Source organism: Poecilia mexicana, unplaced genomic scaffold (genome assembly GCF_051168715.1).
Source record: "Poecilia mexicana isolate PSO_F unplaced genomic scaffold, ASM5116871v1 scaffold_9, whole genome shotgun sequence".
Lineage (NCBI taxonomy): Eukaryota > Metazoa > Chordata > Actinopteri > Cyprinodontiformes > Poeciliidae > Poecilia > Poecilia mexicana.
In genome coordinates, this window is record NW_028263378.1 from 3799839 (window position 1) to 3825848 (window position 26010).

General features: G+C 38.8%; 1 protein-coding gene across 1 annotated transcript; it reads left to right on the forward strand.

The window, feature by feature from the left end:
• The first annotated feature begins 1176 nt into the window (after positions 1-1176).
• Positions 1177-25006, forward strand: prkg2 (protein kinase cGMP-dependent 2). The gene is made up of 19 exons (XM_014994651.2): positions 1177-1342; positions 2904-3432; positions 8283-8449; positions 8732-8845; positions 12148-12253; positions 12648-12711; positions 15481-15558; positions 17420-17514; positions 18013-18081; positions 18262-18360; positions 18492-18642; positions 19243-19379; positions 19943-20032; positions 20141-20282; positions 21209-21372; positions 21447-21569; positions 21643-21705; positions 22424-22490; positions 23042-25006. Exons 2-19 carry the CDS (start codon positions 2930-2932, stop codon positions 23135-23137), a joined length of 2328 nt encoding a protein of 775 aa, XP_014850137.2. The 5' UTR covers positions 1177-1342; positions 2904-2929; the 3' UTR covers positions 23138-25006.
• The last annotated feature ends 1004 nt before the right edge of the window (positions 25007-26010 follow it).

The following is a 26010-nucleotide window of genomic DNA, read 5'->3' on the forward strand; positions in this document are numbered from 1 at the left end:
AGAGGTGCAGATGAATCAGTGCTGGCCACCTGCCACCATTGTTCTTTTTCTGTCAATGGAATCAGCTGCAGGCCACACAACTCATCACAGGCTGGGAAAACCAATGAATCGCTGGTGGGTGTGAAGGACCGCAGCATCCAGGCATTTACATCTGTGAAAATCAAAATGCATAATATCCAAAGAGGGTAATGCAGCTGGGGTCAATGCATTATCATGCTGAGTGTTTGAGCTATCCCATTGTCCCTCTCTTATCTGTTTATTTAATGTCATGCTCTTATGAAATCGATTATTCTAACAGTGCAAATGACAAAAAACCCACAGAAAGGTATCAGCCAACCTTCTGATTGTGGAGCATTTTAACCTGTTGTTGAAATTCCTCCATAATAAATCAAAAAGATGCAACTATTTCCGAATAAACCTTGACACTTTATGGCATCCCATAGTTTTTATATGATATCTGATGACAAATCAACTTTGTTTTTGATCAGTGATTCAAACTGAATAAAATAAAAATCGATGCAATTAGTTTTGCAATGTAATTACTGTAAAAAAAAAAAGTTCGGACATCTGCATTAAGCAACAGATAGTTTGGTCCAGTTGTTCTGAACAAACTGCTGCATCCATCTGAAGTCTGGATGAGTGGACAGGTGTATGGATATATGAATGGATGAATGATGGATGGATGGATAAATGAATAATCCATTTATCCATAGATAGATGGATTAAAGGATGGATGAATTAATTAAAGAATGGTACAAGGATGTTAGATGGATGAATGAATGGATGAATTAATTGACAGATGGTTGGATGATGAATGAATGGGTGGATGGATTACAATATACTTTTTCATGGTAGAAGTGTTCTTTGCTGAATCATATTTTAAATATTTTGCATTGATGTTTGATTTCAGTTAATTTATTTCAACCTAACTGTTATGAATTAAGCTATAAAATTGCCTCTTAAAGATTTTAATGTCTGTTTAAAATATTTTCCCCAGTGTTGTGCTTTTTAAAAACAAAAATTAATTCAAACTTAAGCCATAAAAATTACATAAATATATATTTCTGACATTCAGGGAAAACATTTGCATGTTGTGAATAAAAATGGATTTATTCACATAATTTCTCAAGTAAAATCGACGCTGACGTCAGCCACGGTGTCCGCGCGCCTGACAACGCACCACTCAGCTGCTGAGGAGAGAGCGCGCGCAGCAGCAGAGGCGGGACAGCAGCTGAGCTGTAGTTAAAGGTAGACCGTTTGCCCCGATGAATCAGTGTAAACAGCTCGGTTCTGTTGGTAAACTCGCAGCTGGGCTCGTCCGAAGGCTCCCGCAGAGAACCAGGTAAGAACCGAGATTCTCCCCGACCTCAACGCGTCCCCCTCCCGGCTCAGCAGAGGCATGGCGACCTGTCGGAAGTTGCAGGTGCACGCTCTCCCTTTTGATGTTTTAATTGGTTAACCGGCACCAATTAGCGAGCGGTTTGATTCGCTCCACCTTAAAACAGCGAGAAATTAAACCAACTCTTGTCATTTATTTATATTTTCTGTGAATCATTTTGTCAACAGATGCGTTATTGAAATATTCAAAAGAACAAAAAAGATAGGATAATTATTATTAGGTTTTGAAATTGCTGTTTGTATTTTTAAAGTTTTGACTACAGTGTGATCATCTGCCCCCGCATTTCAGCAGGAATGTCATGAATAAAATCAGCTGCATGTATGAGTGGGCGGCAGGCCAAGACAGCAACATTATTGTTCTCTGAAATGTTTGTCAGTTTCAGTCGTATGTCAGACACCAAAATCAGGCGTTACAGCTGTTTTCTCCAGTAGTTTCATGCTGACCATCCTCCTGTATCCCTGACGCTGTCTGAGCAGACTGAGAGTGACTCTCCATGTAATGCAATACTTCCTGCCTTCTGAATAATAAATGGACAAGAGGCTTTCATTGACTATTTTCTGTCCGGGCCCTCCGTTTCCCCACAGCTTCATCAGCTTGAAATCTCAGTTTCCTCAAACCGACCTCAGGTGCTTTCTCCACGTTTATATTTCAAATTATGCGATATTATTTACAGGGTTATTAAAATATGAGTTATGTCTCTTCCAGCTTTGCACATCTAGAGACTGAAACCTTTGCTCATTCTTTGCAAAACAGCTCAACTCAGTCAGTGAACATCTGTTTTTAAGTCTAAATGTAAATTTTTAACTAGATTTACTTTTTTACTTTGACTGGACCACTTAAACATATGAATATGCTTTGATCTAAACCATTCCCCTGTAGTTTTCCTCCTGGATGTTGAACCTCCACCTTTAGTTTCAAGTCCTATGCATTCATCAGGTTTTCTTTCGGCATTGCTCTGAATTTATCTTTCCAACTTACAAGTAACTTTTCAGCAAGAAACAAGAGCTTGTTTTCAGTCAATAATTCCTTCATATAGAATGAAAGTGCTCATTCTATTGGCGATAATAAAACTTATAACAGGGGAAAATGTCTTGTTTTAAATGAAATAATCTGCCAATGGAAGAAGTACTTGTTTATCAATATCGAGGAATAATTGACTGAAAACAAGCTCCTATTTCTTGATGAGAAGTTACTTGTAATTAGTTCCATCTTATTTCAAGTGTACTATAAATATTTGAACTAGAAAATAGACCAAAATTACTTGGTAAGATTTTGTGTTTTTGCAGTGTGTGAAATAAAGAAACCATATTCACTGCAGGAAAATCTCCATTTTCCTTCTGTGTGTTCCTTGATCTTTATGATTGTTTTTGTTTACTAAAATGTGTGTTCTTTTCTCTGGAGTAAAATGTCTTCTCTATTTAAAAATACCAACAGAAATGATTCTGTCATGAAACCAAAACATATTCTGATATAAGGATTTTTTCCTTCCTCATCATTTTTGCAGGTTTGTCACCTCCTTCAGGTCTTAAGATGGGGAACGGTTCGATGAAATCAAGGCGTTACAAACCCACCGACGCCTCTGTTTCTACCTCTAACGGCCAAGCTCACAAAGACCACTGCGGCGCCTTCAAAAATTCATCCCTGGACTCCCTGAGGGTCCGTGTGGAGGAGCTGGAGCGAGAAGGACGGCGGAAGGATGAGGAGCTATGTGCCAAAGAGCAGCAGATCAAAGGTCTTCAGGAGCAACTGGCCAAGCAGACCCGGGTTCTGTCCGAGCTCAGTGAGGAACTGCAGAACAAATGCATCCAGCTCAATAAGCTGCAGGACGTTCTGAAGAGCGGTGCCCCGACTGGCTTCACATCGCGGCCACCTTCTGTCAGAGCCAGCGGAAAGAGCAGCCCCAACCTGAGCGTCCGCATCAAGGAGACACTGAACAGAAGGAAAGGAGCTAAAGCCGGCGTGTCGGCAGAACCCACGTCCAGCAGTCTGCCCAAGTTCTCCTTTGAGAAGGCGCGGGTACCGAAGGATGCAAGGTGAGATTCCTGTTTCCAGAGACGACAGAGAGAGAGATGAGCCCTGAGGCTCGGTCTGTGCTGGCTCAGTGGGCAGTGAGTGGGAGGGAAGTGGGCAGCAAACAAACTGTGCAGAAATTAACATTATTCAGGTCAGCAATGTCCAGCTGCTGGTCACCAGTTTAGGTTCAATCCGACCAAAACGCAAAATCTTATCAATCAGGCTCAGCAACAACGCAGTTCAAAGTGCTTTACATCCTGAAAACATAAAAACATCAAATAATCAAGTTGTGAAAACAAGCAGCGGACATTACGCTGATACAGTGATCAACGTAATGTCCATCAATATACATCAAATATGTTGATGTTTCATTTATTATGTCCCAAAAACTGCTGGGTTTTTAGTCGAGTTTTAAAGGAACTCTGTTCCAGCTGTTTGAAAGTTTCTAACAGATTCGTGATGCACAGAAACTGAATGCTGCTTGTTTGGTTCTGGTTCTGCGGATGCAGAGCAGAACCAGAACCAGTAGAGTTCAGGTCAGAGTCCGGGTCTGGAGGACAGCCGAACAGTGTACCTGTACTACTCTGTTCAGTATTTTTGTTTTAGTTTCTAGTACAAACATCTTAGTTCACTTGAAATAAGACATAGTTTATCACAAAGCATTTAATTTAATGATAAATTAAAATGACTTTGATAATTTCCATTCTGATAATTAATATTTTTTATGAAGCAGTTCAGTTCTAAAGAAAGACAGAGTCGCGCTCCTGTCTCTGCAGGGACAAACTGCATGTGAAGTCAACCTATACCATTTTATTTATGGTTTGGGTTGTATTTATATTTCCATTTTATTTATTGTGTTTTGTTGCTGTTCTTTGTTTTGGATACCTAAAATGCCTTTAAGTGCAGTTTATTGATCTTTGAGAAGGTGAACTTGCATCATCATGCCACTTGAAAATAACGACTGGGACAATTTATTGAGCAGCAAAGTTTATTGTGACAGACCTAAATAATATAAAACCAACTCACAAGAAACTTTTCAGCAAGAAACAGGAACTTGTTTCAAGTGAATAATTCCTTCATATGGATGAACAAGTACTAGTTCCACTGGCAGATTATTTCACTAATAACTGGTACTGTTTTTGTCAATATTAAGGAATTGTTGACTTAAAAACAAACTCCTATATCTTGCTGAAAAGTAAAATATATGGACTTGAAGTTATACCAAAAATACTTGGTAGGATTTTGTGTTTTTGCAGTGTTCTGTCTTAATCCTCATTTCTGTTTATAATGGAAATCTTGACATTGAGGCTCAAGAAGCTTACAGAAAAACCAAATCCTTACAGCTGATATGCTTTTCATCAGCTCATCTGCATCAACGGTTTTGCACACAAAACGGTCAACAGATGAATTCACAGCGCCGGACATGCATACATCCAAGTTTGTCCCTGCAGAGACAGGAGCATGACTCTGACTTTCTTCACAACTGAACTGTAATTTTATCGATTCTCGCTGCTCTGGTGGGTTACTGTATGTCCCGCCCCAACAAAGGTTTATCGGATTTAGGAAGTAATCTGATCTCAGAATGCTGCTCATGGGAGGCAGGAGGCTACGGTGAAAAACTCACTCCCTTTCAGTCTGTTTGACATGATGGAGGAAGAAAATAAGTCCTTTACGTCCTTAACGTATTTATAGTCTTAATTTTGAACTGTGGGACTATTGCAAACGAATTTTAGCCAGTTAATTAGCAGCAGCAGTGAGTCTGCATCCTGAACTGATTCCAAGTAGCCTACTGTTTTCTTTTCTTCAGCAGCTGAACCGGCATGCAAATCCATGGTTTACACTGATATGGGAAAATCAGCCTTGGTTTTATTGCAAGAAGAAACCGAGCAGGAAACTGATGTCCATGTTTGGTCAGCATCAGTGCAACTCAGTTTATCAGAGTTGACATATTGGTAAGATGTTATTTGAAGCAGTGTGCATAAGACTGACATGACACTGTCATAATGTGACATAACTCCTGTGATGAACATGAAGGAGTCTTCAGAAATGCTTCCGATTGAAGTTTCATTTGATTGATAGACACTTTTAATGTAAACTTGCTCTAAAAGTTGCATTGAAAGTCTCAGCTTTGCATTATTTGATAATGACATCTTAAATGCAACATTTTATTAACACTTGCATTAAGAGTCCATTAAAAATGTCAAGTTTGCATTAAAAGTGGGATTATATACAGAATGACACTTTCTGACCACAGTCATACACATTGAAGACTGTTTCATGTTTATGACCTTGTCATGTCAGTCTTACCCCTTCAAATAAAGTGTTATTGAGATATTTTACTGCAACACTGGGAAACGTGTCTTTCTGTTGGTAGAATGGGACTTTATTGCATAATCATAAAACATGTTAATGTGCATAAACGCAACCGCAGCCGACCTTTTAAAAGTTTATTTCTGCTATGAAAAGAACATGGAAGCACAGATTAGATTGGTATAGAAATGTAACGCAAGACTAGAGACCAAAGTAGTGACGTTTGGAGAAAACCAAGCAGCATATCATATACCAGCCATCAGGCACGGTGGTGGAGGGGTGATGATTTGGGAGTGTTTTGCAGCCACAGGAACTGGGAACCTTGGAATCACAAACAGGATCTCCTTTATGTACAAAGTTATTCTCCAGTCAAATGAGTCCATCTGTCCGACAGCTGCAGTTTGACCAGAACCAGGTTGTTACCGGGACAATGATGCCAAACTCTGCAATAAATCGACTGACTGCTGGCAATGACCCAGTCAAAGTCCAAACCGTAACCTAATTATGATGCTGTGTAGTGCAGAAACAAATGTTGGCCAAAGTGAATCCACAATAACGAAGCTGATAAAGTGGAACAGATGATCACGGCTGAGTATTTTTGCCGCTAAAGGTGGCTCTGTAATCTTTTTTACACACAGATTTTCCACTTTTAGCTTTTATTTCTCTGCTCATAGATTTAATAAAACTTCTTACCTGCTAAAGGACAAACCCCTTTCATCATCACCTGTCCTTTCTTCTCACATCATTCTTTCTGCTGCTCCTCTTGCTTCATAGCTCTGTTAAAACAAACATCCTGAAAGCTTTTTCAGCACGTTGTTTTTTTCTGTTGAACTGTGCACATCACGCTTTTATGACAAACAACAGCTGAAAGGTTAAAGACCCTCATTGTGCTATAATTTATTACGTAAACAGCGTCAGAGTAGTATCAGCTGCTACAGCCTACTTTGCATTTCCAAATCAAAGGACAAATTACCTTTTGTCTTTCTGTTGCTTCTGCAGGGTGATTGCTGTGTGACCGAACAATGCATGCAGCGTCGCCCTCCTTATGCAATCCTCATGTTTAAAACATACGTTGCTAATAATCCCTGTGTAGATTATATAACCACAAACTGAAGCACCCATTGAAACATCCTCCAGTTCTGTGAGTAATCGTGACATGTTGCAGAATAATGATCGACAAGGTAAGACCGAAGGACAACAGAAAAATCTGCTCTGAAAAATAACATTTTTGACACACAGAAAGGTGAATAAACAGACCAACAACTAAACAAAGTGACGCCTTTCAAATGAACGTCTGCAAACTTTTACAGCTGATGATTTTTATGTTTCCACCACTTTACTTTAAACATATTCAGAAGAGAACCTAGAGGCAGCAAATGGTTATCACTCAGATTAAATAAAAGTGAGTAATGAGGATGTGGGAGTGCTGGTGGCTCATTGTAGTATCAGTGTGGGCTGTGGTGGAAGAATAACAGAGGGAAACGATGATAAACAGAAAAATTAGCTGGACGAGGCTGATTTTTATTTAATGTTTTCCCCACTTCTATCCAAAGTGCTGTTTTAGAGTTGTGGCATCCAAACGTTTGGCTATGTTCTTGCTTTGATACTTCTTTTTCAATTGATTGTTTTCTTTTATGTATCTAGTTATCTACATATCACCAACTTCCTAAAATAATAAAACCAGTCTTTCATTTTGTTTTGCCTAAAACAATGACTTAGAAATGTGACAATGTTTTTAATTGTAGTTGAGCAATAAAATATATTTTTAAATAAAACAACAGATTCAAAATTTTCTTAAAAAGGCATCTGTGAAAACAGTATCACAGGTTTGGTCTTTTTATTTTTTGTATTTATTTTTTCCCAAAAAATATTTTGATCTCTTTAAAATGTATTGGAGAATCACTTTCTTCAATAAAGTCATTGTATTTTGCCAACTTTACTGAATGGAAGCTCCAAAGTCTTTATCTTAGTAATTTTTTATTATAAGAAGATAAAGAAAAGCTGTAAAAATCTCACTCTAGAAATTATAAACTGCATCAAATGCTTGTACTGGAGGATCAATTATGTACAATTCTTGTATTTAGGTCAAAGATCACAAAATGACTGATCTGTAAAAACAGTCCCCTGAAAGATTACTTCATTTTTTTGTCCTATGTAAATATTTCAGATCAAATAAATGTTGATGTCAGACAACTTGAGTAAAAACAAAAAGCAGCTATGCCATTATACTTTTATTTGTTGGTGGAGAAAATTATCCAGACCAATTTATATAAAATGGTCACCAAATATTGCTTTCTGATTTTCTTCTCTTGTATTGATCTTCACATTGTTGAGAATACATAATTCTGTGTTTTCCTCAAAACACAGCATTGTGTATTCTCAACAATATTTAGCACCCATTAATCATACCCCTTTCTTTCAATGTGTCAGGTCTTAAACTTAAGAGATTTGGACTCTACTAAAAGTGATCAGAGCAACGCTTCAAATGATGAAAACGATGTTGCATCTCTTAAGCAACGAGGATCAGATTGAGTCGTTTAACCCTTTGTGTGTTTGACAGCGTAAAGAAGCTGCTGACCGACGCCCTGAACAAGAACCAGTACCTGAAGCGCCTGGAGCTGCAGCAGATCAAGGACATGGTGGAGTGCATGTACGAGTGCAGCTACCAGCAGGGCGAGTACGTCATCAAGCAGGGGGAACCGGGGAACCATCTGTTTGTCCTGGCAGGTACGCTCACCTGGGTCTGCAACGGTTACAAATCTGACTGGACGATAAATCGTCCCAGAAGTTATTGAGATAAACGATGATATTGTACATAATATATACGATCAAACTACAACCAGAAGTAAATTTGTTCTAACTGCACTAACATACTTTTCATCATTTTTTATCTAAGATCTCCCAGTCAATTCATTCAGTTTATATGAATGGATTAAAGTTTTTTTGTGTTTTGCTCATTTGTTTGGGCTCAGACCAACGATTGAGGGACATTTTTGAATATTTTTCCAGATGGGAAGCTGGAAGTGTTTCAGCAGAACAAGCTGCTCACATCGATAACGGTGTGGACCGCGTTTGGGGAGTTGGCCATCCTGTACAACTGCACACGAACAGCATCAGTCCGAGGTAAAGATTTTTTTCCTGCAGTGAACACTGATTGTCCTCTTAGTTGTATGGATTTCTTTAGGTTTTTAGGCTGAAGCTATCGGTGTCAAACAGACTGAGCCCTCTGGGGGTAGAGCTTGTGACAATGTGTCAGACGTGATCAAACATAGTTTAACACCCGTCTGATTCAGCGTCCCGTTTCTTCCTCCCAGTCAGCCCAGGCTGCGCCCGCAGAGCCTGATGTCTGTGTCCCAGTTCGTGTCCCAGGATGAGTGGAACAAGCAGACCTGCCCAGTTTGAGACACAGAGCTCAGGGAAGTTTATAGAAAGTCATCTCCAAACATATAGGCATGGATGAAAAAGATTTGATCATAAAAATAAAAACAAAAGTAATATTTGTGACTTTAAATGCTAATCTAGAAGTAAGCATGCGCTTCACAAAAAGATGGAGAATAATAGGTTTCCTTTTGTCCAAACCCTTTCAGATATCCACACTACAAGCCTAAACTTTGACCTATTTTGTTGAGATTTTGTGTGATTGTTTCAACATTTTCTTCCATTTAAAATGAGCCAATAGTTTGTAGAAACACGGTTCACTGTAACTGGAGATGCATCTTCACATCTTTACACATCTACAGACTGGAATCTTCACCCTTCTTTGAAAATAGTTTGCAAACAGTAGTTTTCAAGTCTTGCCACAGATCTGAATTGGATATTGATCTGGACTTTGACTGGGCCATTCTAAAAGATGAATATGTTTTGACATAAACAACTGGATAGTGGCTCTGGCTGTATTTCTGGTTTCGCTGTCCTGCTGGATGGTGAAGTGAGAAAGAGATATGGATCCTTTTGAAGACTGTAGTTTCTGTTGATTTGTCTGAATCTTTGTGTTGTTGCTTTTCTGATTTTTCTTAATTCTCCTCACGTATCCTCAGCTGCTCTCATCTTCCTTTACTCTCTTTTTGATATTTACTCCGCTGCATAAATCTGTCTAGTTACCTGTTCTTGGATTTTTCTCTTAAACCGTTTAAAGTCTTCCTGATACTCAGGGTTGCTTATTTGCAGTTTTGGTTCCAGAAAAGCATCTTTTCTTCTGCCACTGGTTTAATTCTGTGTTTGAATTCAGATAAATGAAACCAGCCGAGCTTCACTGCTGTGTCTGAGCGCAACGCTAATGCGTTTACCTGGGGCCAAAACACATGGTCAGGGTACAACATGTGCAGCTTTGAGTTACTGTGTTGATCATCATGTCTCTCTGCTGTCCCATTTTCAAGAGTCATTGATTTCAGAAACAAGTCGCTACATAAATTTATCATATCCAACATATATATGTATAACTAGTTCACATTACATTCCACTATATGGTAAGAGCCTGCCACCTGATGAAATAAACTGGTATCTGCAATGAACCTTAAAGGTATTTATCACTGCAATAAATCAGTGATCAATAAAAGAAATGCATGTCTAAAATTTGGGCAAAGACGAGTATCAAAAACATTTTTCATTTTGTTTTTTGCCAGATGATGAAAATGCTCCTCCTCACCATACATGAAAAATGATGCCATTGACATGGTGGCTTTATGGAGGGGTTGTGATTTCTTTCATTACTTAATTTTTCATCTTGGACGTCTCTCTGAGATTAAATCTCTTCTTTCCAATCAGTAATCCATGTTCCTATAATCTCCTGGTTGGATTATTGCGACTCTCTTTTAACAGGAATTAACCAGGTCAAGCTTTCAACTAGTCCACCTGTTTATTTCAGGGTGAATTTTTTATAGGTCTCTTTAATGGCTTTGTGTTAGCGAACAACAAATCCCAACACACTGCTTAGTCAGCTTAATTTTCCTGGTTTTGTATCTTATAAACCTCATAATTTGAACCTTAACCTTCTTTTAATTGCTCCAGATCTATCTCTGAAATAATCCCTGCAGTTTCTTGGCTGTAGTTTGCCTCATTGCTTACTGTTTTTAGCAGAAAGCCACAGGTACAGCGCAGCTCTTTTCCTCCAGTTACGCTGCCCCCCGGTGGAGACATGAGGCACGTTTTCATCTTCATCTTCCCTGACACTGATTTGTTCATTTTGCCTCACAACCAGTGCACTAAATGCTTAGTTAGTGTCAAAATCCTATTCTTTGGTGCAAAATACACAAAAATACTAATAGAGGTTCATAAACATGAGATAAAGCCTTTAATGTCTGAAGTGTTACAGCAATTTTAGCATCCAAGTAAATACATTTTCAGGAATTTTCCAAAATTAGATTTTCTTCCAGCTGGTATAAATGATGACTTTTTCCACAGCTTTTCGTGAAAGAACAACTTTGACATGAAGCTGCGTTAAAGTGAACACAGAGCAGGATATGCGAGTTCAGGCCGGCTGCTTTGTTTTAAATCATATCCTGAAATAAATCTTTAAAACACTTTGGGTTCCTGAATGTGATCCGACTTCCTCTGAGCTCTTTTGCTGACTTCTGAGAGCTCTGGGAAGCCGGGGATGATGAAGTGAGCTGCCTTTTCCGTGGTTGTGTTGACCCAAGCTTTACATGATACCTACAGCTTTACAACCTGATTGCGTTTTTCCTCCCTGGCTGAGTCGGGTAGCAACTAGTTACATTTACCTGAGTAATGTTTTTTTTTTTAAATGTACTTTTACTATGCTCCACTCTTTACTTTTACTTGAGTAAATTTGTTATGAAGTATCTCTTCTCTTACTTGAGTAAAATTTCTGAATTTTCTACCCACTGAGTGAAAAACAAACATGTTTTAACCAGAAATTCACCAGACACAGAGACACACCTGCAGTTTTTCTTAAAATTTTTTATTGAAAGAATCTGATTTGGAAAAATTTATTTTGCCTGATGCTGTTTTTATTACTTGTATAAATTATTGTCTGTTTGGTCCTTAAAATACCTAAATTTCCACTTAACTTTATATTTTTAAATATTAAATGACTGATAATTTAATCAGTTAGTACTTTTTTACTCTTGAGTAATTTCTTGGACAGTTACTTTTACTTTAGTAAAATATGTTGAAGTAGTGCTACTCTTCCTTTAGTACAGGTTTTGGGATCACTACCCAGCTCTGCTCTCTGGCATTTGTTGAGTAAAACACCACTCACAGTGTTAGGTCTGTTTGAGGTTTGTATATTTAACCAGCTACTGGTGGACCTTCAGGAAGGAGCTCTGCGGTGACCTCAATCTTCCAGGTGAACTGGAAAGACTTTGACAGTTTGGCTCAGCAGAGGAACATTATCTCTGCTACTGACTCATGTCAAACTGTCACAGCCACTTCCTCCTTCCTGAGGCAAGTTATGCTTCTTTTTATAGCGGTGAACAAAGTGAGGACGTGGGCTTTGGATCGGGAGGCATTCCAGAACATCATGAGGAGGACGGCTGAGACGCGGCACGAACAGTACCGCAACTTCCTGCGAAGGTCAGACTCCAGGCTGAACTAAAGAGCGAATGTGATCTGGAAAATGGACAGATAAATGATGACAATAAATGCATACTTTCATCTGAATCCTTCAAAACGTGGGGCTGAAGGTTTTAGAACAAGGGTGTCCAAAGTACGGCCTGGGAACCATTTGTGGCCCTTGGAGTGATTTTCTTCCTATAATGTCTCTAATACGCCGTCATACATTCCAGTTTGTATTAAAACAAACCCTGACCAGCCTGAAGCTAACAACGTTCCTGCTCAGGATTTGTGCATGTGCACATCTGACTTATTGTTTAACTGCTTGTTAAATTACAGTTTTGGCACCAAGTATAAAAGTTTAGTTAGTGGCCTTAACTTATTGTTTCTCCTGTTCTTTCTTTCTTTTGTTCAGCGTTTCACTCTTGGCTAATCTACCCGACGACAAGCTAAGCAAAATAGTCGACTGCCTGGAGGTGGTAAGTTATTCTGTCAAACTATCTCCATTTCTATTTGAAGGACAATTTGACTTTTACATGAATTGCACAAGTCTTTGGCAGCTCCTTGGAGCCAGGAGCGCTGCAGATAGCGGCTGTCAAAATATCATTACCATTTGGCCATATACCATTACTGCATGTCAGCAAATTCATTCTAGCTGCAGTCGGCAAGAACCCCCAGATTTATCTTGTTGATGAACGGGGCCGATATTATTCCTGTCATCACCGGGTGCTGTATGTTGTTACCCTAATTATTTGACTAAGGCCCCAGAAAGTGTTTACTCAAATGGGGGTCGAGTGATTTCTTAAAGATGTGCCAGTGACAGGCTTTTGGTGTGAGATGACACAAGTGTGTGAAATTGTGTGTGTAGCTGTGAAACAAGCAGGAGACTGAGGGTGACTCCAGCTCTTCCTGCAGAAGCATTGCATTTCATCTGCAGAAAGGGAAAAAAGTGAGCAGAACCTGCCAGCATCGGGGCAGAAAACTGCTTTCTCAGCATCTTTTTGCACTGCAAATGTCAAGGACATTTGTTACGTTGGTTGATTATGCTGCTACTCTGAAGTGTGGGTGAAATTCTTCTATTCAGACATTTTGTTATGGAAGCTTTCTGCCTGTCGGGGGGCCAGCTGTAACCCGAGAAAGGAGCAGATGTTCACAGAGAATCACTGCAGTTTTGTGAAAAACTTTTTATTTTTTTTTGTAGAATGGGGTTTGGTGTGATTTACAGGCATCTGTTTATATGAACAGGAACAGATCACCAGTTGAGAAATCTCATTTGAACTCTGGAAGGTAGTTTGAATTCCTGGAACTGAATCTGAAAAGTCGACATGTTTCAAAAGCGTGTTGCGCTGATTGGAAATAAAAACAGGATCTACTGTAAATATGACGCGTCGGCTGAGGCCAGAATATGTGAGCAAAACGTAAAATATTTAAGAGAAGATCAGAATATCTAGACCTGAATCTGTAAAAACAAACAATGTCCGTTTGTCCGTCCGTCCGTGTCTTAATACAATGGATTCTCCTAAGTTGTAATTATTCTTATTCAGAGACTCTTTAGTACATTATTTTATGAAAGTTATTGTTTACTTTAAATTCTACTCACCATTATCATAAATTATGTCCAACTTAAACTGAACTTTATGGGCGATAATTATTCATTTTACACCATTGGAGACAAACTTGATTATTACGTTTCACTCGTATTGCTGCATTTTTAGACTTTACTCTTATCACAGTGTATGGCTGGAAATATTTGTTCAGTTTTACAAATGGCTCAAGTGCAAAGCGTTTAAGTTTTATCTGTTTTGAAGCAAAGTTACCCACCCTGAACGTCTTTACTCAGACTGCAGTGAGAAACCAGTCCACTTGGGGGCTGTGGAGGACTGGTGTCGTCTTCAAACTGGTTTACTCCCATTACGGTGCCGCTCGTAGAGACATGCTGTTGAAACATAGGCTGCGGCTGATCGATGGAAAGCCGATTAGAATAACCGAGCCGGAGGCAAACCTAATATAGACACAGAAAGCGAAGCGTGATATTCACCACTGACATAAGCAAACCTAATAAGTGGAACCCAAATGTTCGGATTAAACAGAACGGTCGGACCTATATTAGGAAAAGAGCCACTTTTAAGTTTCCTATGGACAGTGTCCTTTTTTTTCCTTTCTGGAAACATTAGCTCATTTAAAATTCTGACTTTGCTGTCTGTTATAACAAACCCAGGACACAGTTCAGATGCTGTCCATCCACTGAACAGCTTCTGCATCATCCGGACAGGCTCTATAAACAAAACCTTGGCATGTTGTCTCCGCTGTCACAGCCCGGCGTTAAGCTAGGCTCTCCTGAAGCGTAAACGGGAGGTAAACAATCGTGGACGCCCAAGGAAAATGCCACTTGTGTCAAGAGCTTTGACAGTAAACACCGGGGAATGTTTACACAGAGTTGCTCTGATTTGGTTTCGACAATGTCCCCATAAAGTCAAAAGGAATACAGCGGCGGACTGTGGTCACACCTGCTTGATCCCAGATTATACTTCATCCTGGCGACCTTCTTTGCACATCTTCATCTCTTCTAAACGTTTTACACTGGCTGTCACTGGTTTTTAAAAAATAAAGGCACCAGTCCCTGCAAAAAGAGCTGATTGACACAACAGAAAAGGAAGACATCTTAAATGTCGCTTCGTTTTATGAGCGACATTAAAACGACTGAAGAATTACTTTACTTCTGTTCCAGCTGCTGTGCGTTACAAAAGGCAGCTTTGTCTGAGCTTATCAGAATATAAAATGGCATTTTACTTTATTACTATTTATTAGAATGCGCACCATAGTCTGGAAAATACAGAATAGTTTTTGTTACTTTTATTGCTATTGCAATAGTACAACAAAATCTTTAAGTCCCAATTGCCACCTCAATGAACTTATGCAAGAACTTCATACTTTCAGTCACTTTTAAACTTTCCATATTATCCTAATTGTACCACTTAGATTATTTCAGCTCACCTAAAGTGATGTCTGACTATGTTTTGATTCATAGCTAGTTTGTTGAACTTAAATGTTGTTTCTTTTTGCTGTCAAACCCCAAATCTGAACAGCATCCAGTAATGGCTTCAGTTGTTCAGCCTGATGCTCGAACTCGTACAGCATCACTGACCCAGAGGGGACTGTCTACCAGGAATCATGACAGAATCAGTAGTTAAATCAATAAAAAGCCTTGGTTCTGACTGCTGTCCTCTCCCGTCCCATTTTCCCCTCAGGAATACTACGACAAAGGAGAATACGTCATCCGGCAGGGAGAGGAGGGCAGCACCTTCTACATCATCGCACAGGGAAAGGTGAATAACTAACACCTAATGACATCAAGGTGATATTGTAACAGGTTTCCATTAAAGTCTGACCAACAGAATCTGGTTTTGACTAATCTAAGTTTTCTTTCTCTACTAAAACACACAATTGAGTTGGAGAAGAGATGCAGCTAAGGGTTGCAGGATCTGAATGCAGATCCACAAATCTGAAAAAAACTTCCAGAAAACTGCAAAAGAGCTGAAACACTGAGTTTCTTTACATCAAGGCTCAAACTCACCTGTTCAGACTTTGATTTGATTAGCAGTTACTGGAACATTGATCAACATATTTGAGTTTTTTTTGAGGATTTTGAAAAATTTAATGTTTGTTTCATAATTGATGAGTGTAGGTTGTTTTTATGATGTAAACTATTTGAACAACCTTGTTGCTGAAATGTGCTACACAAATAAACGTGACTTGAACTCAGAATCTGCGTTGAATAATTTGCTATTTGTTAAGAAGTTTGCAGGCTAAAACCTAGATTTTATTTTTGAAGTGTTTGAAAAAGCACATCTGTGTTTTTCCTCCAGAATTTAACCTGCTGATTAACAGAGAGGCAAACAAAAATGAAATTTGGATAACATTGAAATGATTAAAGAAAAAAAAACACTGCTGCTACATCAGACATAACTTGCAATAAAAATTTTATATATTTAGTGGGACATTTTACATTGTAGTATGTTTTTCATGTCTGCAATAAAAGATCAGTCAGTCAGCAACTACTGGGATGTTTTCAGACTGTATTAAAATAAAACTTGAACCAGAAAGAAAACATAATCTTGTCCTCGAACCCTTACGACTAGCTACTGTATGGCTGTCAAAGTGCTAAATGTCAGAAGTACAGGCGCTGAGCTTTTCAGATCAGATTAGATTGTTTTGTTCACACCTGCACCAAGTGAGACTTAATGAATACAAAAGCAGTGTTGTGCACCAAACTCATCATTTTAAAAGCTTGAGGGTCACTTTTAATTAATATATTGAAGTTACTGTTGTGTTGTTGATGGCATTTTATAATTAAAGGACACAGTAACAAGTTTATGAAAGAGAATAAAATCTTATTCCACTTGAAACTCTCCTGGTTTTGTCCTTAAGCTTTGTGAGAGTGTTGGGCGGTTCGGGTCTGTGACCCACTCCTCTTCTCCGTCCGATCAGTCAGCAACCCGATAACGACGTGGAAAAGCTGGAGCTGGCCACAAGGGAATTTGTTTTAATAGGTCCATATGAGACGGCAGACCCAACCAAGCCGGGTGAGAGGTCTGTTGTTTGGGACGAAGGGGGGCTAATACAGGAAATGGCTCCCCCACCCCCTGTGGTGCCCTCTGACCACGGAGGGAATAAACTCCGAGAGTGGCTGCCATCAGGAAAAACAAGGGAAGTGAGGGGTCACAGAGGTCAAACGAGACACTTAGCTAAAACACACTCATGGCCATTAAGGCCGTGATGTCACTGTGGCGCATCTTAAATGGTAACGATGCCAAGAGTGGGATGTTTGACCTCAACCACGGTGGGCCGCTGGGTTTTTAAAGCCTACCAAATTATGGGGAAGTTTGTCAACATTCAAAGTGTCATTACTGACGAATCCCTTCAGACTGCAATCAGAAAAGCAACAAGCAAAGAAAAAACCCTCTACTGAGAGAATCCCCTTAAGATTAATATGTTTGTTTGGATAGGCATGCATCAGTGCTGCCTAATCATGCATGGGCCATCATGGTCAGATTACTGTTATTGAAAATGTCACTTTTCAAGTTTTAACACAATTTGTTTTGTTTTTACGATGCATGTAAAAATATTCAGAGAAAATATAAAGCACCTGTAAAAGCTTAACAGGAGACTTAAATCTGCCTCCTGCAGGTGAAGGTGACCCAAACCACCGAGGCCTACAGACTGCCACAGACCATAAACACGCTGCAGAAGGGCGACTACTTTGGAGAAAAAGCACTTATAAGGTAAACATTAATGAACTTTGTTTTGTTACCGTGTCCTACAGATATTAGAAGTCAGTATATTTAATTTGACTGCCTGTTAAAAAAACTATTCACTGCAGGATTTGACCAAAAAAGGTTTTTAATTAATATGGATAAAAGAATAAAAATAATTCCAGGTATATGCTTTTATTTTCAGTATTTTGGATTAATATAATCGTATCTGTAAAAGTTTGTGTAAATAAAATATCAAGGCGGTCCAGCTCATTCAACATGTTGCTCCCAGAGTTTTGACCAAAACCAGAAAAAATTCACATCAAACCGAAACCACCTGACAGGATCTTTGTTTGTCAGAGAATGGAATTTTAAATCTTGCTTTATTTTATTACTAAAGAATGTTTTTAAGGTCAGACGGCTTGTTGAGCTGCATATTTTTGAATGACGTTTAAACAGAAAAGGAGTTCTTACATTTGTATTAAAGTGGTTTCTGGTGTGCATGCTTACGTTTTTTGTGTTTTTCAGCGATGACGTCAGGTCAGCCAATATCATCGCTGATGAGAACGGGGTGGAGTGCCTTGTAATCGACAGAGAGTGAGTAGTTCTAGAGGTTGTCAAAAGAACGCAGAGAAATTTGTTTGGCTGAAGTTTGTTTGTAGATTTAAGAAAAATGCTAAATACCAGCTGAAAATGAAACGACGTGAATAAAAAAACTAAAATACTTTCTGTTATTCTGGTAGTGTAGCTCTTAAAGTGCAGTTGTTGCTTTGATAGGACATTTGATCACACGGTGGGTAACTTCAATGAGCTGCAGAAACACCTTGAAGGCTACGTGGCGACACTTGATCGGGACGACAAGAAGAGACATGCAAAGTAGGTCCAATGTCTGAAGCTTAGATCAACAACAGGAAGGAAAACTGCACAAATAAAAGGAGTGATAATTTCTCATAATTTGGACCAGTTGGATTAAATGCAACCCTTTTTTATCTGACTTTATCATGCAGAAAATCTGTGTCTCGGCACCAGAGCCAGCCGCTGTCGCCTGATTTTGTCCAGCTGAAGGAAATGGTGTCAGTCTTCTCTTCATCCAGGCCCTTTGATCACCTTGAAGTCATTGCTACTCTGGGGGTTGGCGGGTTTGGACGTGTAGAACTGGTAAGCACTGAACTGATCTGACTGTGGGCCAAGTTAACGTGGAAGCTCGTATTCATAGGGTTAACCCTAACCCTGCCTTTAAATGTTGAGTTTATTTGGAAAGCTCCCCAAAGTCGCATTTTGCTTCATACTGATTTGCCTTTGAAAAAGAAGAAAACCAAACTGTTTAATTTTAACATTTGTTGTAATTAGATTTGTAAAAGGTTGACTTTTGTTTGCAATTTAGAAAACTGTCAAAAAATGTAAAATTAGACATTAAAAGTCTTATTTTATCTATATTAGCTTAAACTTAATCTAGCAAAACACTTAGGCAACATATGCTAACATGCAATAATATGTAAAACAAATCTGTCATTTAATTTATATATATTGCACCGCTACATTATAACAATGCACTACTAAATATTTACATTATTAGAAAAAAGAACAGATGCCATTTTTAAAAAATGAATGTAAAAACTACAGGATACTGGAACATTTAATTTACAGTCTGATTATGTTTACGGAAGTGATCAGTTATTAACTTTTATTAATCATACCCTTCTGCTTTGAGAAATGAATGAGCTGTTCGACGTTGGTCTCTGTAACCATCATGTGCAGGTGAAGGTGAAGGGTGAAGACATGACCTTTGCTCTGAAGATGATCAAAAAGAAGCATGTTGTGGACAACAGGCAGGAAGAACACATCCACTCAGAGAGGAGAATCCTCGCTGAAGCTCGCTCAGCTTTTGTTGTCAAGTGAGTCGTCCTACTGGGCCTCATAAATTATTTCTAATTTTCATCCTCTGTGCAGAAACCATGCTTCATCAGTCTGCGAAAACAGTCCAGTGTTGATTAGTTTTAGATGAGATCACAGTCAAGGCTCTGAGCAGATTACATATTTTGTGTGGTGTAGAATGGCAAAGAATATTGAGATGTCTGCTGAGAAAAATATCGGAACAGGAGATTATAATGATTCAGTAAAAAACACAGATGTTACAGCTTTGTTTCCTTTCCTCACCATTTCATCATCATTTTATGTAAGCAGCCTGTTTTCTTTTTCTAAATTTGTGTGTGTGAAATATTTTTATTTTGTTGTTTGCAATGAAAACATATAGACATGTAATTATCAACCTTCTGGTTCCTAAATATAGCGTCTTTTGCTAAAATCAAACCAGTTGTTTGCTATAATGGCTGATTTAGCTAATTCAGTTACTGATGATTTTACAAAGGTGACTGAGTTAATTTAATCAAAGCTCAAAAAGCAAAACCCTGAGGGGCATTCAGTGTTTGTTCTTATTATTTTATCTTTATTTCTCCAGACTGTACCGCACCTTCAGGGATAACAAATACGTCTACATGCTGCTGGAGGCCTGTTTAGGTGGAGAGATCTGGAGCCTCCTCAGAGACAGGTGAAATGCAGTGAAATCCCGCATTAAAGAAGTTAAATACAGGTTCTGCCATCATAAATAGTTTGCATATTTTCGGAGCAGCTCTAACTTTGGCTGTTTTGTCTTTAGGGGAAGTTTCGATGAGCCCACTGCCAAATTCTGTGTGGGTTGTGTGACGGAGGCTTTTGAGTATCTCCATCGTAAGGGCGTCCTCTACAGAGACCTGAAGCCTGAGAACCTGATGCTGGATTCAGAGGGATACATAAAGCTGGTAATTAGTTCTCACTTTATTTCAGTTAGCTTAATTTTTGTCCCAAAATGTAAAATAAAAAGTAAACCCTGCTCAAAACATGATAATCCACCCAAACTCGCAAACCAGGCAAGAAGAGCATTAATCAGAGCCAAGTTGACTGGAGGAAGAATCTGTTAACGCTACACCCAATAAATCTGTCTTTGTGGAAGAGTAGCAAGAAAAAAACATTTTGTGGATAGAAAATAAGTTTTGTTTGCTACTAGTGATGCAGGGGATGAAGGTAAACATGTGAAAGAAGGTGGTCTGGTCATATGAGTCAACTTCCTGTTTTCCAGAAAGACAATGCCCATCACCTTGAGCACATCATGCCCTGTGTTGACCCTCGGTGGTGGCAGCATCATGCCAGAGTTGAGACAAAGATGAACGGAGCTAAATACTGGTCAATCGTTGACGAAAACCTGCGACAAAGAGTCCAAACATAGAGCCAGAGCTACAACATAATATATCAAAGTATTTCTATGCGTTTGAATGGCCTACTCAAAGTCCAGGCCTTGAATCCAGTTGAGCATTTGTGGTAGGACTTAAAAATTAATATTATGAGTCACTTTTTGTTGACCGGTCTTATAAATATTTCTAACTTTTTAAAAAAATATAGTAAAGTTAAGAGTTTGTGCAAGTTATGAAAAAGTTAACTTGCCTCTTTCATATGAAGTCGCAGCACAAAGGCTGAAAAAAATTCAGTGGTTTTAGGTTTAAATTGGTAAATGTTTAATCGTTGTCACCTAAAATTAAAAATTTAAATTGTCATCATCTCTGAGCCTGAAAAAAGTTTCAAAGGAAATGTGTTATCTCCTCATCTGGATTAAAGGCCTTGTTATCAGGAGAGTAACAGAATAAAATCTTCATGTTTTTTAAAAACTGACTGATGATCGTTACCTTTCCAGGTTGACTTTGGTTTTGCCAAGAAGATCCGATCTGGCCAGAAGACCTGGACCTTCTGTGGCACCCCTGAGTACGTGGCCCCAGAGATCATCCTCAACAAGGGCCACAACTTCAGCGTGGACTTCTGGGCCCTGGGCATCCTGCTGTTTGAGCTGCTAACTGGCAGGTCAGTGCATGTGCTCAGGTGTTTGCTGACGGCCACAGAAACGACCACTGATCCGTTTCTCTGGAACCCCGCAGTCCTCCGTTCTCAGGAAGTGACCAGATGATGACGTATATGTTCATCTTGAAAGGAATAGAGAAGATGGACTTCCCCAAAAAGATCACCAGGAGACCGGAGGACCTCATCCGCAAGCTGTGCAGGTGGGCAGGATGAGTTTTGGTGAACATAGTGATACTTTCAGCTTGAAGGTTGTGACTCAGTGATTCGTTGCAGGAGGAACCCTGCAGAGCGACTTGGCAACCTTAAAAATGGAATAACTGATATCAAGAAGCACAGGTGAGAAGGAACTGACTCAGTTTGATGCTAATCTGATTAAATAATTACGGTTTGGTGCAAGAGATGCTGCACTGCAAAAACATAAATTTTACTAAATATTTTTGTCTAGTTTGTAGTGCAAACATCTTAGTGCATATGAAATAAGACAAAACTAGCTTTCAAGTGACTTTACAGCAAGATATAGGAGCTTGTTTTAAATAAATAATTCCTCAATGTTGATTTTTAAAAAGTATTACTTCCACTGGCAGATTAATTTTACTTACTGCCTGGGGAAAATGTTTGCTAGAATTGAAATAAGTGGAACCAGTACTTTTGAATCAATGTTGCACATAGGTCTTGCTGAAAAGTTACTTGTAAGTCAGTTTTGTTTCATTTTAAGTTCACTAAGATACTAACTATGAACTAGACCAAATTTATTTGCTAAGGTTTTGTGTTTTTGCAGTGCGTAACTTAATGAAAATAATTTCTTACTCACTTAGCGGTTGGTTAAAAAAAATAGATGCAAGGAAATGTGTGAAGATGCCATTTAAAGTTACATTAATATACATTAAGTCAGTTTGTACTTCTGATAGGATTTGCCTTTATTTAATCACATCAGAGTAACAGAAAAAGTTAGCGATCAAACATTAATTTTTAATATATGTTTTACATCTGGGTTTGTTCCTGCTTAAATAAAATGAAACTAACTTCCAGGTGTTTTTTAATAACTTGTTTTAAGGTGGTTTAATGGATTCAACTGGGAGGGACTAAAGGCGAGGACGTTACCATCACCACTAAGAAGAGAAGTAAGTACTAATTTCTATTCAAACATGGATGTCATAGCACTGGGGTGAGATCCTCAAAGTAACAGTTTAACTATTGCAAAAAAAAAAAAACAATCAAAAATTTTAATATGGTTTTTTCCGTGTAATTCAGTCTCAACTTAAATGGCCAGTGTCTTTTAAGACCCACAGAGTTTACAGGCAATTTTAAAAATAACTGATTATTTTAAAGGATGTGTATGAAGATGAATATCACAAAGAACATTTTATTTTAATTGTTTTGGATGGGATTCTTTTGCGAGTTTGTGCATTTTTGGGATTATTCATGTATTGGTGTTTTTGGTCCGTTTAATCATTTTACTGGTTTCCATGGTTTCTTTGTTCTTTCAGCTCTTTTATCAGTTCAGACGTTCCTTCTGTTGAGCTTCCCTCAACTTCTCAGTTTCTTGTTTCATCCTCTTGATATTCCCAATCCCATTAATCCGATCACTTTTCCTATATATTAATCTGTATAAATACATGTGTTTCCTACTTAATTTGTTTCAAAACCATTTTCTTCTGTTCCTCCTCTTTAGCTCAGCGGACCGACTGACTACAGTTACTTCGATAAATACCCTCCGGATGAGGACAGTCCTCCTGATGAGCTGTCTGGTTGGGACATGGACTTTTGAGTGTTTCTCTGTGGTGACTCTGCTGCTCTTGGTGATTTCTAAACCCAACTGGATCAAACATAGTCACATGCCAGATGAGATTGTATTGGCATTTAAAATAATACCCATCTTTAAAAATCTTTATAGGTGACCTTTTTATGCTTCCTTGAACAGGCCAGGACGGGTCTATGGTCTATACAAAACATGTTCATAACATTTTTGCACAAAGTCATTCTTAGTTAATGAGATTTAATCTGCTCTATTCGATCTATTTTGAGCTCCTTTCAGAATGAAACGTTTTAGGACCTCTTGTTACTTTAAGTCCAATAAGCTGCTGCTGGTCACACCCACAAACTCGATGTTTACACTCGCATGTGAAAAATGGCTACAAACAGATGTGCAATTATACAACCATACATGTTTGAAAAGCAGAAGTGAAGCCTCCTACACAACCAACAAGAATGCAGTAAGTGGTTTCTGGTTGGAAAGTCAAAAACAAAACATTTGTCTTTTCCAGTAGCCATTGTACAGCACATACAGCAGTAAAACCAGCTGGCCAAATGTCCTGGAAGTCAGCTTGGGTTGCTAGGTAATTGGACAAATGTTGTTGGGTTTTTTTTTTCTGAAGTTTTACAGATCGTGAAAATGTTTTTTGGTAATTGTGAGATTGGACTTTGTGTTCTTTTGGGTCTACAGAAGTTCTGGCCATGAAATTTTACCATTGAGTCCATTTTTTTCTGAATTTTATTGTTGAATCATAAACTCTGACCTCAAAGGAAGGGAGACCTGCAGAGCTTTAAATATTGTTCTTGGTTCCTTTTGGAACCTCCTGAGTTGTTGATGATCTCTTGGAGTCATTTTGGTAGATCAGCCATTCATGGGAAGGTTTATCATGTTTTCTCTTTCACCTTAGTTCACTGAAATCCCAAAGCCTCAGTGATTTATTTTTTTTTATTGTCCTTGAATTATTTTAGGTGTTGGGGTGATGTTGCTTCATATTGTCAGATAAGTTTTAAGTTATTTATTTATTTTACAGGTCAGGCATTACTTTGAGTTTGGCGAATGAAACGGAACATTAAAAATGAGATTCATCAGGTACTTCACAGTTAACTAGACCGATTTGGATAGTTTAATTTTCTCTTAATAAATGAAACATCATCTGAAAACTGCTTTCTGTATTTACTCTAGTTTTCTTTGACGGGTATTAAATTTAGTTTGCTGATCCGAAACATGTAAGTGTTGCAAAAACAGGAGAAATCTAAAAGGATAAATACTTTATCACAGCTCTGTATGTGTGGACAAACGCTGCTAAGCTGCAGCTAACCTGTGAAATTCCTCTGAACTGTTCAGACGACAAGCTGAGCTGGAAAACTGCTGTTAAGAAGCATCAAGTGTCCCTTGTTTTAACTGCATTATCCTCACCGCCTCCCCACCCACACGACTTTGACACGTTTAAAAACACAAACGCCTCCTCCGCCGAAATTATAAAGTGTGAGCGTCTCGTGGCAATGTGCCGGAGCTGAAGAAATATTTACAGATACCTTAGTCAACGCTGCGGTGGTCGGCCTCTTCAGGCGAGTTATGCTCCGTCTGAGGTGTTGATGATCTGTGGACGAAATGCCAAGAGGCCAAACCTTCAAGGTTTAACGTGACCAAGGGTTTTAGGAGCACAGGCTCAATATGACCTGGATTTTCTTTTTGTGTGTACATACATGTAAGTTTGTATCTGTTTTCCTTCACATAACCCCTGAAAAGAATTTGATCTGTGCTTTTATTTGTTTTTTGGATATTGAATGTTTGTGAGCAGGATGTACAGTGTGTGAATACCTGCAAAGAGTTTTCTGTTTTTAATAGTTATGATAAAAAAACATGTTAAAACGTTCTGAAGAGTAGAGTTTGCATTTGGTTTTTTGTGACTAGCAACAACCAGAAATGTTAAAGAACTGAAGGAACTTTGAATTTAGACAGAAGTGAAATCATCATGTTATACCTGCAGCGCATTTACCACCGCAGTGGAACTAAAGCAGTGGCCTGTTTTAGTTCTGTTGATTCTTCTCCAAGGTGTCAAAACACAAAGTCTCAAAACAGACAACGTTCAATAAAATGTTGAGGGCCCCCTCGTTTTATTATAGTTGCTTTAGTTTTCATCTTCTTTTGGGCGGGGGCCACAGTGGCTCGTCTCTCCCCATCTCGCTTTGTCCTAAAACTACGGTGGCTGAAGGGTCCAAATGCACAGCAACCAGAAAACGTTGCAAACACATGAATGGTGCAAACTCAAAAACGAATGCAACAGAAAACGATCCAAATAAAAAAAATCCGGCAATCAGAAAACTGAAGCAAAACCCTATAATCAACAAAACAAATGTAAACAAACAAACAAAAAAAATGCTGCAGCCACAGAAAATGGAGGCAAAAGGGATAACGCAATAAAGAGCAAAAAGAACAATTATGAAAAGCTGCAAATGCTATTCACTAAACTGATGCACTCCAGACCACTAGGGGGAGTCAGCCAGCTCTTCAGTAAGAACAAAATGCCCAGAAAAAAGTTGGCGGAACAAAGAAAAGGTTCCTCATTTACTTCATGTCTTTTTCGGCCTTTTGGAAAATGTCCGGACCCTCTAAAGCAGGGGTCCCCAAACTACGGCCCGCGGGCCGAATCCGGCCCGCCACGTCATTTGGTCCGGCCCCCTGAACAATGCCGGATCCGGCCCGCCTGCTCATACCAGAGAGCATTCAGTGTTTTTTTTCATATATTGTATTTTCCGGTTTATATGTGGATTTTTCTTCAACCACCAGGGGGCTTTTGAGCAAATGTGAAACTTACTTTCCCTCAATGGAATATATACTCGTCAGTCACCGTTTTACTCACGGTTTTTTCCATTTGCATTCTGGGT